The sequence below is a fragment of the Saccopteryx leptura genome, chromosome X, assembly GCF_036850995.1.
Source record: "Saccopteryx leptura isolate mSacLep1 chromosome X, mSacLep1_pri_phased_curated, whole genome shotgun sequence".
Taxonomy (NCBI): domain Eukaryota; kingdom Metazoa; phylum Chordata; class Mammalia; order Chiroptera; family Emballonuridae; genus Saccopteryx; species Saccopteryx leptura.
The window spans coordinates 55,372,129-55,387,536 of record NC_089516.1 but is presented as its reverse complement, the minus strand read 5'-3'; the positions used below and the strand labels follow the sequence as shown (position 1 = coordinate 55,387,536).

The 15,408-nt window shown below is 45.9% G+C and overlaps 1 protein-coding gene across 3 annotated transcripts in view; it reads right to left on the bottom strand.

The window, feature by feature from the left end:
• Window positions 1-400: 400 nt before the first annotated feature.
• The window catches only part of CD99L2 (CD99 molecule like 2), a 114,724-nt gene continuing 99,716 nt past the window's right edge, over window positions 401-15,408 (bottom strand). For 2 of the 3 annotated variants that reach the window (XM_066357637.1, XM_066357635.1), the window contains 6 exons: window positions 11,494-11,559; window positions 7,635-7,673; window positions 7,018-7,137; window positions 3,386-3,403; window positions 1,856-1,921; window positions 401-599 (listed from right to left, as the gene is read on the bottom strand). In XM_066357637.1, coding sequence (XP_066213734.1) covers window positions 541-599; window positions 1,856-1,921; window positions 3,386-3,403; window positions 7,018-7,137; window positions 7,635-7,673; window positions 11,494-11,559 — 368 coding nt within the window. In that variant the 3' untranslated portion in view covers window positions 401-540. The remainder of the gene's footprint in view (window positions 600-1,855; window positions 1,922-3,385; window positions 3,404-7,017; window positions 7,138-7,634; window positions 7,674-11,493; window positions 11,560-15,408) is intronic. The other variant, XM_066357636.1, reaches the window with a different exon arrangement.

The window sequence follows — 15,408 nt, the reverse complement described above, 5'->3', positions numbered from 1 at the left end:
CTGAAAAGGACTGAAATGACCCCGCCCCCCAGGTCTTGTGCATATACACAACGTTATCTGGTATTCACTGACTCAGTCCTTGCCAGGGCTCTAAACACCCGGTGCTAGCTGGGCCCCTGACGGCTGTCTGAGATCACACCAAGGGTGTCCTATTGGCAGAAACTTACCAGTGAGTTGGGAATCACACTACCATGTGGTCAGTCTCTTGGCACCTAAGCATAAGTGTCTTCTTGCCATATACCTCAGCTTGATCCCCTTCCCCAGCTCACTGAGGCCTAGGACAGACTGGCTTTGGGGAGTTGAGGATCCAGTCTTCAACACCAAGTCTTTTCAGAATACCTGTGGCAGAGTGGGCACCACACCTTGTGTTCAGGGCATAAAAACCAAACTCACAAACACCTAGAGCTCATCCAGAAAATTTATAACCAAAAAGAAGCCAATGATATCAGAGGACGAGCACAGCAGCTGCGGGTCCAAATGAGACTGGGAGCATCATCCTCAGTGCCAGCCCCGCCGCGAGCCTGCTGCTGTGCGGGGCCCTCAGGCCCGGGATGGCTGTGGCGGTTCCGCGGACTGAGGTGGCAGATCTAAGTATTTCACTGGAAAGAGAAGATGCCCGTTAGAAAGGATTCGTTTCTATTCTGCACAGAAGGCACAGATACATCCCAAGTCACCCCTGCTGGGGACATCGAATCTGGCTCCCTGTGTGTCCTGTCCAGGGGCTAGGGCAGCTCAGCCACTCCCGACCAACCTCCTCTTTGGTGCTCACTCTGTCCCAGTCAGGGCAACCCTGAGCGTTGGAGAGGAGGAAGCTGGACAGACCTTGGGAACAGCTCAGCCTCCATGTCCTCATCTGTAGCATGAGAATGCTCCTGATGGGGTTGTTGGAAGGATTATTTTAGATAAAGCTCCTGACAGTACCTGGTTCATAGAACATGCTCACAATGTTGGCTAATAGTTTTAAAAATGATTATAGTGAATGATACTATAGAGTCAGCTTTCCTATGTTTTAATCCAGGGCTCTTTAATTCATTCAGTGCATTACTGCCAAGTACCCTTGCTAAGAAAGGGCATGGAGCACCCTGTCCCCCATTACACACCAGGGTTGCTCATCCCCGCTGCTGCTACCCTCTGCTCCAGCCACAAGACACACCATGCTCCCGTCTCCCTGTCTGCTGCACCTACCCCAGCCTCCGCTAAGGAAAACTGCTAGGTCCTTCCCTTCACACAGCCTTTCCTGACCACTCATCTGCATTCTGTGGTTATAGGTGGTATCTATCCTGAGAAATTGGCCACTCCAGGCCACAGCTTCACCTTATGCAGCCTTCATTGCTAATGGGTCTTGTACCCAGAAAGGACTTGATAACAAGGAAAAGGGGAAAGAGGGAAGGAGGGAGGGAGGGAAGGGAAGGGAATGGGCTCCAATAATAGGGTCTGTGTTTTAACCAAGTTCCCTTTTGCCTTTGGCAACTTTCACATTGAAAGGTTATGGGTCTAGGTTAAAACATTCCCCATAGCTCTATCAGAATTTGGCAGTCATCTATTTTCACTGCAGGGAGTACAGGGGTCTGGGGCTCACGCTCAGCTGACTCAGAAGGAGAGCCTGAGCCCCAAAAGGGCACTGAAGTCCTTGGCACAACACCAAAGGGCCCTGGCAGTGGTCCTAGTGTCCCTGGTGGCCAACTGATCAGGGGCTGAGTGTAGGGACCTCTGGGTGCCTGCAGGCTCTTGCTCTGGCTGGAAATTTAGAAATAAACACCTCAGTGCTTCAAGCTTCCCTAGCACAATTCTGCTCATGGCCAGTCCCACCAACTAGGAGACATTCAGCAAGGGACATTGACCAAGAATTCTTCACCTTGGGGTTCTTCACATACAACGGCTTCCAGGTTCTCTCCCTTCACATAGTCTGCATTGACACCCTCTGCAAAGGGCAAAGGGCAGAGTTAGTGACTGACACAGAACCAAAGGGTCTCTCACCATGATCAAGCACTCTTGACCAAGTTCTCCATTACAGGTAAAAAAAAAAGCACAGCTCCCTGAATAGACTCAGACTCTGCACCCTGAATGCCCTTGTCTGGGCAAAGAGTAGCTGGCTGGGAGTGTACTGTCTGCCCAGGATTTATCATCATCATCTTCAGAAATGACGACATGTAGCAAAGTTCTCCGACAGATACCCCATCTCCACAGGGCAGGTGCAACCACGTCTGAGACTATGAGCCAGACAGCAGCTCTGCTCAGCAGAGGGGGAACCCAGTGGCAGGGCTCAGTGTCACCCATGGGTCCACATGCTGGCCCAGCAGCCAGGGAGGCAGAGAGGGAGCCAAGCATTGCATGAGTACCTGATGGATGCCAAGCAGGGAGGGACTGATGGCTGAGTGGGGCTCACTTTGGAGATGCCAGCAAAGCCTCCTGCTAGCATACAGCCTTCCTAGGAACACCTGCAATGGGGAGGCCAACCACCTCTTCTAGGTAGTAGGAATAGCACTGTTCCTTCCCCTGCTTATAGGGCCTAGGGCCCACCTATAGCCACTCTGGTGTAGTTAGTCCCTATCGAAAGAGACTTAGAGACTCTACAAAGCATCCTCTGCATGCCAGCATTCTGGACACTTGAGTGGTGCCATGCTGGATGCAAAGGCCATTATTCAGGACTCAGAGCAGACCCCACCCCTGCTGCTACTTTAAGAGAGTCGAGTCCCTGCCTTATCCTCTGATGAGCAGGAGTCTTGAAGTCTCATCAGAGCCTTGGACCTATGTGCAAATAGGGTCATGGTTATAACCAACCAGCTGAGTAAGTAGTTACCAGTGTAAGACACTCTGTACTCCTGAGCTGCATCCAGGCTCCTTGCCTAGAAAAGTATGCCTGTCCACCTTGATGCTTGCTGGGCTCAAGATACACACCAGATGGACCCAGGAAAAATGCAGGCATCAGTCATTGGCAGGTGTGGCTGGCCCCCACACAGGACAGGACAGGTGATGGAGCTGGGGGAAACCTCCCAGCTGATGGGCAAGGGATGGGAGACCCCAATCACTGTCCAGCTGCCAGTTCGGTATGCACTGGACTGGCTTTTGTCTGTGGGAAGCCATCTATTTGCTCCTCAGGGATGACCAACAGTGGGAATCTGAGTCCCATACAGGAATCCACCCCCTCCCATATATACCTAAAAACAGTCGCACCCAGCCTAGGGACAGTCTGGTGGCACCCTCCCACACATATCAGGGAAAACTAAAGATGGTTGCGGTAGCAGCCAAGTTGGAGAGTGACAGGGAACAGGATGGAGTGGAGAATGGTGAGAAGGAGCAAAAGCAGTGGGATGGGGAGCAGTGGGGGAACAGCAAGGCATTGAGCAGAAGAGGAAAATGAGAACATTAAAGCACGTTTTGTTACCTTGACCTTCTGCTGCACCTGAAGGCAAGACACAAAGCTTAGGACCCTGGAGCAAGAATTCAGCCACCAGCAACAAGCACACAGGCTTTTGGTGAGATATACTGGCCTATGTCCCTGAGTGCAGAGAAAGAGGAAGCAAATGGTCCCCAAACCTGACCCCCTTTGATGGCACAAAAGGCTGGAAACCTGAGTACCACGGTAGATACAGGCCCTCCTAGCAGCCAAGCACCACTGCTTGGGGCTTCCTGGTGCACCTGGTTCAGAGCGATTTCTGCTCTGCCTTCCCTGACCTCCACACAGTAGTGGCTGAGTCCACTCTGGGCAGAGGCTCAGCAGAAAGGGCAGGAATGGGGGTCCCAACTTCCAGCCACCCCACAGCCATAGGACTCCTCCTGATTCCAACCTGCCTTAGGTTCCAGGTATACATAGGTGGAGAAAACGCATACCGTTTCCCACATACTGACGGTCACAGGCGGCCCCCTGAGGCCATTTATCCGGCCCCCGCAGCACTTCCGGAAGGGGCACCTCTTTCATTGGTGGTGAGAGGAGCACTGTATGTGGCGGCCCTCCAACGGTCTGAGGGACAGTGAACTGGCCCCCTGTGTAAAAAGTTTGGGGACCCCTGGTCCAGAGAGTGATGGGGAGCCAGCAGTCACAGACATGGAAATAAACCACCAAGCCCAATCCTGCCCGATGATCTCACCAGTCAGCAGGTGGCGCTGTGGCCACACGGAGGCAGGCATCTAGTCAGGGCACTCAGGCTGAGAAAGTGGGAAGGCTTCCTGGGATGGTAGCCCAGGCCCAAAAGATGAGGGCAGGTAGGAGAGGAGAGGGGACACCCAGAGAGGATGCTAAACACTGCAAGGCACACTCACAGAAGTGATTATGGCTGTAGAAAAAGGTATCTGGGGTCAGAGCTGCAAGGGTGGGGACGGGAATTAAAGGCAAAGGCTGTGGTTGGAGTGGAACCATGAAGTGCTTTGAATGACAAGCTCAGGGGCTGTACCATCACCCAGAGAGCAGTGAGGAACACAGGAGGTCCTGGCAGAGCTGGCTCTGTGCATTTTAAGATGTCTCTCTGGCTACTCTGAGCAGGGAGAAGTGTGAGGAACACTGGGGCAGGCAAAAGGCTGACTGAACCATAAATGGAGGACTAAGACCTGGCCATGGAAAGGCAGGGGCTGTGGTGATGTGATCCCAGAGCAGGGGACACAAGCTCCAGGATTGGTGAACCACTGATATGGAGGACAGTGACAGGAAGACCCAGGAGGACTGATGGAGTCTGTGAGGAAAGGCTACAGAGACAGGGTGGAGACAAGTTAAAAATTCTAAAGAGAACTTTGGTAATATAGGCAGTGGATACAGAAGAGAGGTCTTCTTCAAATTTGGGGGACACTTCACACTTGGTTCCCTTCTGTGTAAACTGGGGATGATGATAGCTCTTGTGTGAGTGTGTCTGGGTAAGGGATTCAGAACAGTGTAGGTTAAGCAAAGATGATATCATTAACAGATTGAAGGGGAAAAACCTGGGGGCCAAAGATACAGGTGGAGGGGTCACCTATTCAGAGGCAAGTGGTTGTGGTGTAAAGCCTGTGGCAGGGAGGGAGGCCTTCCTTTAGACTGAATGGGGGACTGGGGAGAGGCCTGTTGGCTCCCATTTGGGGATCTGTGGGGGCAGTGGGTTTCATGAACCTCCTGGAAGCCACCATTAGCCCTACAAGCCCACCTGCCTTCCTGGCCTATGCTACCCTAACAGCAGGCTCATCTCTGCTGCCTGGCTCAGCAATACCATCACCTTGAGGCTGTCCCCCCGAGAGGTCACATCCATGTCCTCCAGCTTTGTTGCCGTATAGCTTTTGGCTATCATCAATATACCCTCTTTTTGGTTTAATTTACCAAAAATCATATAAATTGCTGACTTTATATACCAAGGCCTTCATGTTTTCACATTTTATTTGGCTTTCCTGCGCATCTAATTTGTAAAACCTCATGCCTGTTTGTTCTAGGAAATAAGTGTGAAAATAATATGTATTTCATTTCACATTTCTGTCCCCATAGAGATAGACAGCTATAACCCAGACATCTCTTTTTAGTTTTGGAAATCAACCTCTTATCTCCTCCCTGTTTCTATCTACTAATACCCCTCTGGATTCATAGATTCCCATCTGGGATAAATTCCTTCAATAATCCTCTGAGCTTCCATCTCCTCATCCATGAGATGAAGGTGCAAATCATACCTACCCAATTGGGCTGTGGGAATTCTTACTATCAGGGTAATGGTACTATACTTGGGTGAGTGGTAGCCCCCAAAAGATCTGTCCATGTCATCATCCCTGGAACCTGTGAGTGTGACCTTATTTGGAAAAGGGTCTTTGCAGATATGATTAAGGATCTCAAGATCAGATCGTCCTAGATTATCAAGGTGGGCCCTACATCTAATGATAAGTATCCTTATCATTAGGCATGTGAAGACAGAGGCAGAGATTGGGAGTGATGTAGCCATAGGCCATGGGATACCGAGGGCCGCCAGAACCTGGAAGAGGCAAGGAAAGATCTTTCTCTAGAGCCTCCAAAAGAAATCAAACCTGCTGACACCTTGTTCTTGGACTTCTGGCCTTCATAACTATAGGAGACTAGATTTCTGTTGTTTTAAGTCATTTAGTTTTTTGCTTTTCAGCTGGGACAAGAGATAGTTCCAAGGACAATCCAGCCTTCATCTCTTCACTCCTTTTGACACCAGGTTTCACATGCAAGCTTCTCAATCCCTGCTGAGTTGACAGTATCTGTGCACCCCCAACAACATTCCCACAGGGCTCCTGACATGTGGTACCTGAAAGCTTCCAAGATAGGATTTCATGTATAACACATTTTATAGTCAGCCACGGCAAAAATGGAAGCATCCTAACTTTCATTAACCTAGCTGTTAAAGGAGGAGGCAAAATCACATGTATTCTTTCTCTTGCATTCCTATTCCTTTAAAACAATTCATTATTCCATATATTTTAAGATTTTCTGGATCATGGGTGATAGGGGAGGAGCAGGGGCACCAGGGGAGTTACTTCTTAAGATCTGAAAGGAGGGGAAGAGTTACTAGAATAACTGCTGGCTTGCCCAACAGTGCTGCCTGCTGGGCCTTAGTGATCGCCAGAGACTGCTGCCTTCTGCTCCAGAAGGAAGTGTCAGCATGAGAGGGAGCTGCTAATCTCAGGGCCTCTGAAGGTCCCAAATTCCTCTGTGTGAGATCTGAGGACATACAGAAATCCCAGGGTCCCTCCTGTTCTATGACCAAGCACCACAATGGCCACTCGGCTCTGTCTTCACAGAAATCCAGCTTCTGGAAACTGGAACACTTTTAAAGACCAAGGTCAATGTGTCTAGCCCCATCCTCTTTTCTCAGCTGATTTACACTTCAGTTTGGCCATATCTGTCCCCAAGGATTTCCAAAAGTTCAACTCCACCTCCCCAGGAAGTCTTTTCTGGAGTTGCTCTCAGGCAAGCTGTGGAACAGATCTGAATCTCAACTTGCTCATGTTTCTGCCTCTTTCCCTCAAAAGACCTTAACCATTTGTTCACATCCAGAAGTGGGAGGCAATGAAATGACTGTGGGCACAGCACAAGGTAGATCCACTTACGCTGAATGCGGAAGCAAAACTTCTTCTGCTGGTAGGAGATGTAGCTGGAGACAGCGCCTATCAGTGCCATGGCCAGGGCACTGGCTACACCAGCAATGGTGCCAGTCTCTGGCGATACTCCTGGGCAAAGGAGAGGGTGGGACAAATGAGAAGATGTGAGGACAAACCAATAATACCACAAGGATTGGCTCAGATAGCTAAATTTGTTCTAATGCCCAGGACCCCCAAGCCAGTGTTGAGTGGCTTAGCCACTTATAGTGAAGGGGTCCAAATGACACAGTGCCCCCTTGGATTTGCCAAATTTTTCTCATATCCTGTAAGGATTTTTATTTTGAGAAGCTTAAAAGGTAGACATAGAAATGGTACAGTTATTATTTAACTGAATTCTAATAGGTCTCTGGGTCTCAGGCCAGTGAACTTGCCATGGGGCCACCTCCCTGGGGATCCATATTTTCATGCTTAATTCCTTTAAATGACTTTGCCCCGTTGCTGTTGGCCTCACAGTTTTGTAGTGGAAACACTCAGGGGAAGGTCAGGCAGACCAATTCTGTAATGAGAATGAGCCAAAACTATGTCTCCTTGTGGTTTCTAACAGAAACCCTGGGACTCAAACCCACCAGTTTCAGGATCATCACTGCTGCCATACCGGTCATCACCTAGAAAAAGAATGAAAGAACATAGTGTCCACTGTGAGTCTGTGATCCTCAAGCTCTGAGTTAGGAGAGACAGCCCCTTCCTGACTCCCTAACCATTCTGATTATCCTCTGCACAGACCCTAGACAGCAAAACCTCTGTGGGCTCCTACCCAATGGAAGCAAGACCTACTTCCTTGTGCTGGTCACCCATAAAACCCAGGTTGCCAGGTGGAACTTTTTATTTTCAAAATGATAGCAAGTGTGCATCAAGCATTTGTTATATCCCAGCTATTCATGCACAGTAATTCCCCAAATCTCTTTGTAATCCAGTGGGACAGGTTATATAGCATCCCCATCTTACAGAGGAGGGAGCAGAAGCTTATGGTTTGAGTGCAGGGTTACTGGCTTGAGTGAGGGATCATAGACATGACCCCATGATCGCTGGCTTGAGCAATGGGTCACTCGCTGTGCTTCCTGGTCAAGGCACATATGAGAAAGCAATCAATGAACAACTAAGGTGCCACAATGAAGACTTGATGCTTGTTATCTCTCTCCCCTCCTGTCTGTCTGTTCCTGTCTGTCCCTCTCTCTGTCTCTCTCTCTCTGTGTCTCTGTCACAAGAAAAAGGTGAAAGAATAGCATAAATATTATTCATACTCCTGCCAGACAGTGAGATTTATGGTTAATATTTCAATTTAATTTCTTCTTGCTCCTAGTGCTTTCTCTGCTTTTCTTCAAATCCATATGTTTCTGTTCATGTAACTTAGGTAGATATGCAGCACCCTTATAATATGCTATAGGATTAAATCATAATTAAGAGTTTATAAGGGCTTCCACTTCCAGCTTGGCATAGACTTGGAGTTGTTCTTGGAAGATACACAAATACAGGCTGACAATCCTTTACTGAGGATTTTGAAATTCAAAAGGTCCTGAAATATCACAGAGATAGAGAAGAGATTATGACCAATGTGAGTTAGGAAGAGTGGAGGGGAGAGATCTGGCTGTGATTATAAAAGGAAAACAGGCAGGATCCTTGTGGTGATAAAGCTGTCCTTTATCTTGAATGTGGTGGTAGTCATAGGAATCTATGCATATGATAAAATTTCATAGAAAAAACACACACACACATGCACATACATACTTCCCCAGACAGCAGCTCCCTGACATGCAAGTGGTGCCATTCCAGTACACTGATTAGCCTTGAACACTCCTTTCATGTCACCCTCTTCTTCTCAGGGCATAATACTCATTAATGGAGGGAGATTTTTCAAAAAGCCCAGGGTCCTTAGGGGAAACAGCCCTGAGATGATAGAGACAATGAATTCTAACATTTTTTCTTCACCAACCAAAGAGTGTGGGGTAATGTAGGTCCTTGGATTGTAACAAATGTCCACCCTCTAATAAGGGATGTTGCTAATGAGGGAGGCTGTGGGTGTGTAGAAGCAGTGGGGATATGGGAACTCTGTACATTCTACTCAATTTTGCTGTGAACCCAAAAGTGCTCTAAAAATAAGTTTATTTTTTGAAAAAAGAGTCTGGGGAAGCTAGAAAATGAAGTTTCTTATGTTTCCACCTGTGGCTTTACACTTGGGTTAAATGCATTTTACAAATATCCATGATTATGATCCTATAAATAGGATCACCCCAACACCACCAAAAAAATATTAGAAACAAGAAACAAATACAGTAAAGTTGCAGAATACAAAAATCATTATACAAAGTCTATTGCTTTCTTAGACACCAACAATGAAACTTCAGAAAATGAATTGAAAAATAAAAACAATTCCTTTTAAAACTGCAACAAAAAAAATAAAATACCTAAGAATATACTTAACAAAGGATGTGAAGAACCAATACACTGAAAATTACAAAGCATTATTGGAAAGAAATTGAAAAAGACACAATGAAATGGTAAAATAGTCCATGTTCATAGATTGGAAGAATCAACATAGTTAAAATGGTCATATTACCCAAAGCAATATACATATTTAATTCTATTCCCATTAAAATCTCAATGTCACTTTTTAAAAGAAATACAACAACAAAATCAATGAATTTGTACGGAACCATAAAAGATTCTGAATAGCCAAAGCTGTCCTGAGAAAAGTAAATGAAGCCTAAAGTATCATAGTACTTGACTAAAAATTATACTAAAGAGCCATGATAATCAAAACAGTATGTGATTGGCTGAAAACCAGACATATAGACCAATGGAACAGAATTGAGTGCCCAGAAATAAAACCACATATATATGGACAAATACTCTTTGACAAAGAAGCCAAAAACACACAATGGAGAAAAGAAAGCCTCTTCAATAAATGGTACTGGGAAAATTGGAAAGACACATGCAAAAGAATGAAACTTGACTATAGTATGTCCCTATGCTCAAAAATTAATTCAAAGACCTAAATATAAGATCAGAAACAACAAATTACATAGAAGAAAACATAGATTCTAAACATATGGACTTTGGCCATAAAGAACAATTTGTGAATTTGACCACAAAGGCATGGGAAGTAAAGGCAAAAATAAATGAATGAGAGTATATCAGACTAAAAAACTTCTGTACAGCTAAATAAACCAAAGACAAAACAAACAGGCAGCCAATGAAGTGGCTCTCATATGAAATTCACACAATTCCTGAAAAAATGTAGCAAATATTAATAGCACAATCAGGATTGTGGGTTAGTATAATAGGGTCAAAACCAGATACACTCATAACTTATACTCATAACCACAACAATTTATCATCACAACAAGTTGCAAACCACAAAATTCTAAAACCACAACTTACCATCAGAGCAGGTTACCGTCATGATAGTTACAAACACTATCATAACCACAGTTGCAATCTTAATGTACCACCATAACAGGTTACAACCACAAGTAACAATAACAAATTACAACCATAACTTGTTTTGCCATGTCAAGTCTGGCTAACATTCTCTCCATACTAGGATCAAATCTTATTGTATATTATAATAAAAGGTTTACATCTTTGTTATATTGGGGAATTAAAAATATGAGGCCTTGAGAGAGGATGTGACTATAAAGGATTAGATGAGGGACTTCCCTTGTGATGGAACAGATCTGCATTCTGCATACTGATTGTGCTCAAAAATTTGTGTTACTAAAATCCACACCTGCGATAAAATTTGGTAGACCCACATGTGCACACGGGCACACACATGCATACATGTGCACACATACAAGTGCATGTGAAATCTAATGAAATTTGAATAAAGACTATACTTGGCTTAATAACAGTATTATACCAATATCAGCTTTCTAGTTTTGACAATGTACTATGGTTATGTAAGACAGGGGAAACTATAGTAGGTCACAGGTACACAGGAATACTCCTAAACTATTTTTAGTACTTCTTATAGGTCTTAAACTATGTGAAAATAAAAAGACATTTTAAAAGATGCTTGGCTTGCTATGGGTCTCTTTAAAAAATGCTTGTCATAATGATGTTTGCTTCTTGCATTTCAATGGTGACAGGCTTCGTAGGTGGGAAACTCTTCCTAATGAGTCCTGTGATCCTAAGACACTATGCTGCCTTGGCAAATGGTTTTTCCTAGTGTAGAGATGTTAACCCACACAGCACCCTGGCTTAAGGGACATCAGGGGAAATGTACGGCATTTCCTAATTGGCTTATAAACTCTCCCCCTTGAGCTGCACAGCCTGCATCATTCTAAGTGAACCCCAAGATTGAAGCAAGGATGTCTGGGAACTACCTCTTACTTCCCAGAGGCAAAGAATGGCTTAATCAACCTATTGACCATGCAATCACATTTCAGACAATAATAAAGTGTTTGGACAAATCAATACTCCTACCTCTACCCTTGTCAGGTTTGTAGTCACCACCTCCTAATATGTCTTCAAGATCCTTGTCTGAAAAACCTGGAGAAAAAAATATATACATTCAATGCCAAAAACATTTTTCAGTGACAAAAATCTTGTTTTAATGTTGCCCAACACCCCAAGAAAATGATTATCACTTAAGAATGTCCTTGATGAACATGGTAGGCAAAATTCTAAAATGATCCCCAAGGTCCCCTCCCACTAGTTTTACACATCCTCTATAATATCTCATTACTTTAAGTGTGAGCAGCATCATGAATAGAATGCTATTGCTCCCATGATTAGATTATACTATATGACAAAAGTGAAGGGATTTAGCAGATGTAATTAAGGTACCAAACAAATACGGCTTTGTGTTCATCAAAAGGGAGATTATCTTGGATCAGCCTGACTTAATCAGATGCGACCTTTAGAACAGGGTTGAGATCTTCCCTGAGCTGAGATAGGAGAAGGAAAGAGTTTTCCTTGCCACTCTATACCCCCACCTCCATCTTTGTACTCTGTCTTTCTCCTGCTGGTCCTAAAGAGGCAATCAGCAATAGTTCTACAACTGCAAGGAGATGTACTCAGCCAACTTGACAGAAAACCAAATTCCATGAGACCCCAAAATTGGTCAACATCTTGACTGCAGCTGTGTGAAGTCTTAAACAGAAAACTCAGCTTAGCTTTTCCTGAACTCCCCAACAACAGAAACAGATAATAAATGGTGTTGTCTTAACTAAGTTTGGGATAATCTGTTATGCAGCAATAGAAAACTAATACAAAGAAACAAAATAATTAATTTAATTAGATTTCACCCGAGAACACATCTTTCATATTCTGCGTGATGAAACAAAAGCATTTCTGTTGCACTCTAAAAGTACATACTATAGTTGATTCAGAAAAGCACCTGTGTGAGGATTCCAAGATGGTGATGTTGTAGGTGGAAGTTCCAACTGCCACCTCCCAGGACCAAATTGGATTACAACTTAAGAAAAATCATCTTGAAAAAACCAACTTTGGGCTAAATTAAGAGGAGTCTATAACCAAGGATCACAGAAGAAGCCACACCGAGACTGGTAGGAAGGGCAGAGACTCCAAAAGGGCTGCCCCGCTCCCAGGAGCGAGCTGCAGCTGAGGGTCTAGAGCAGGGGTCCCCAAACTATGGCCCGGGCCACATGCGGCCCCCTGAAGCCATTTTTCCGGCCCCCTGCCGTACTTCCGGAAGGGGCACCTCTTTCATTGGTGGTCAGTGAGAGGAGCACTGTATGTGGCAGCCCTCCAACGGTCTGAGGGACAGTGAACTGTGTCTGAGGGACAGCCCCCTGTGTAAAAATTTTAGGGACCTCTGGTCTAGAGGGACTCTCACTGCAGGAAGGGTCACCTTGAGAGGTGTGGGTTCTCAGCCCCAGGCCCAGGGCCCCAGCCTAGAGCTTCAGAGCCTAGCAGAGGCACCCATATAGCATTTGGAGGTGAAAATAACCTGTTGTCAGTCTGTGAGAAAAGACTAAGCTCTGAGAGACTGAAGCCCCATCCTAAAGGGCCTGTGCAGAAAATCATCACAGCAGTTTACCCAGGGCTCCAGTGGCGGAGAGCTGAGAGGACTAGAGTTGCATGAGGAGAGGGTATTGGAGGCCCAGGGAGAGACACTGTGGGGGATGGCCACTGGAACCCCTGTGCTGAGTCATTCTCCAGTACTGCAGTCGCCATCTTTCTTGGGTGGAGCAGTCCCCTCTGAGCAGCATCACCCTGGGGAAAAGCAACTGCTCCATGCTTGGGAGTCTTTCCTGCCCCATTCATGGAGACAGGGTTGTTCTGGGAAGCCAGGAAACAGGGGGCACATGAGTGACTCAGTTTTCTGGTGTTGAGGCTGGAGCTTTCTCCCACATGCTCTTGAGCCTGAGATTGGTAATTCTACCTCATGAGAAAATCATTAGATACTGTCCAGAGTGTGGGCAGACCACACCTCTGGGTCTCAGAGGCCACACCCACCAGACTCCTGGGGTCACACCCTACTGAGGTCTGTGAAAAAATTCTGGACAGACTGACACTGGTGCTGAGGGGTGGAGCCTACCCACCACCCTTCCTAATCCCTAAATTGCCACAAGCTCTAGACTCTACCAGAGGTTTTTCCAGTGGCTGAGCCCAACAAGAAAGTCAGAAGACAGAGGCTATAGGAGGCAAGACCCAGGGAACTTTGGCCTTTTAAGCGAACCTTCCCCCAGGACCAGAGTTGGTAAAAGCTAGCCCAGGTGTGCAGCTTCATATTTCCATGAGTACTTGGGCCTAGTAGAGGCAACCACAAACCCTGGATTGCTTGTAGCTCCAAGAAGGTTGCTGAGGGCCAGTTATAGGCAGTGTCTCCCACTAGTCTGTGCCATGTTCCTGCCAGGGAGGACCAGGGCTGGCACATCCAGTGGCCAGCTGTGGAAAGCATCGGTTCAGGACCTAACAACCCTTGCTAGAGTGGTATCCTAAGGAAGGGCTCCTCACACCTGGCCCAGCTGAGGTGAGTTCTGCTCTCTGTGATCAGCACTAGCACAGCAGCTCATGTGCATTGGATAAGGTGGAGTTACACAGTCAGTCAACTTGATTACTGGATATCCTGCCCTACTGAGAAGGGAGAGAGGCTTGGATCATAAACATTTAGAATGTGGGTTTCCTATGGAATACTACTCAGCCATAAGAAATGATGACACAGTATCATTTATGAAAATATGGGTGGACCTTGATCACTATACTGAGTGAAATACGTAAATCAGAAAAAACTAAGAACTGTATGAATCCATACATAGGTGGAGCACAAAATTGAGACTCATGAACATAGATAAGATTGCAGTGGTTACCAGGGGGAGGGAAAAGAAAGGAGGCAGGGGGTGGGGTACAGGGAAGGGCATGAGGAGAAACAAATATAAGGTGACAGAGGATGATTTGACTTTGGGTGATGAGTATACAATATAATCGATTGTCCAAATGATGTGGAGATGGTCTCCAAATCTATGTACTCTAGTTGACCAGTGTTACCCTGTTAAATTTAATTGAATAAATAAAAATAAATAAGTAAATAAAATAAAATGTGTGTCCCTATTAGCCTATTGTTGGATCTGGTCATGGGGCTCAGTGACTTTCTGGGGCAACATAGCCAGCCCTAGGAGAGGACTCTCTCAGTCTTCCTCCCTGAGACCAGTGTCTCACTAGCTGTAAGAACTTCTGCAGAGGGGACAGTTGGCCCCACTTAATCTGAACCTGCTGCTCACCATGTTGGGGAAATATAAAATTAGAGTATCCAGCAGTGGCTGAAGGATTAGGCTCTGGAGTAGGGCCACATTCCCCATACTGAGCTCCTGACCAAGAGACTTCTGAAGTAGGGGGCCCACTAATGTTGTATTCTCAATCTCAACTACCCTAACCAAACAAGCTTGCAACCTGTAGAGGTGTTGGTTGGGGGAGGCCAGTCTGAGCCCATACTAGTCTTTCTACTGAAAACTCTGTGGGAAGACCAGGCAGCTACAAGAGGAGATGGAGAAACTGAAAAGTAGAGGCAAATCTTATGGAGCTTGGGGCACTTACAGAGCTGCTGTAATCTCTAAGCAGGAGGAAGCTGATCCTCATACAAAGATTGGACCCTCCCACACTACCCAGGCACTGAAAATGCAGACATAAACAGTGAAAAGAGCAGTAGCTCCAGATAGGTAGTTCACGGCAGGTTACAAACAACAGCTGATGTCAACCTAAGAAGATCTAGAATCAACACGGCTGGTACTTGGTGTGACACCACCCCTAAAATCAGCTAGCTAAATGAGCAGCACACCCAAAGGAGGAGTTTAGCAAATAACAGACACTGTGGAAAATAAATACACCCAATAGGACAGACATTGCACAGTGTGTAATACACATGATCAAGGTTGA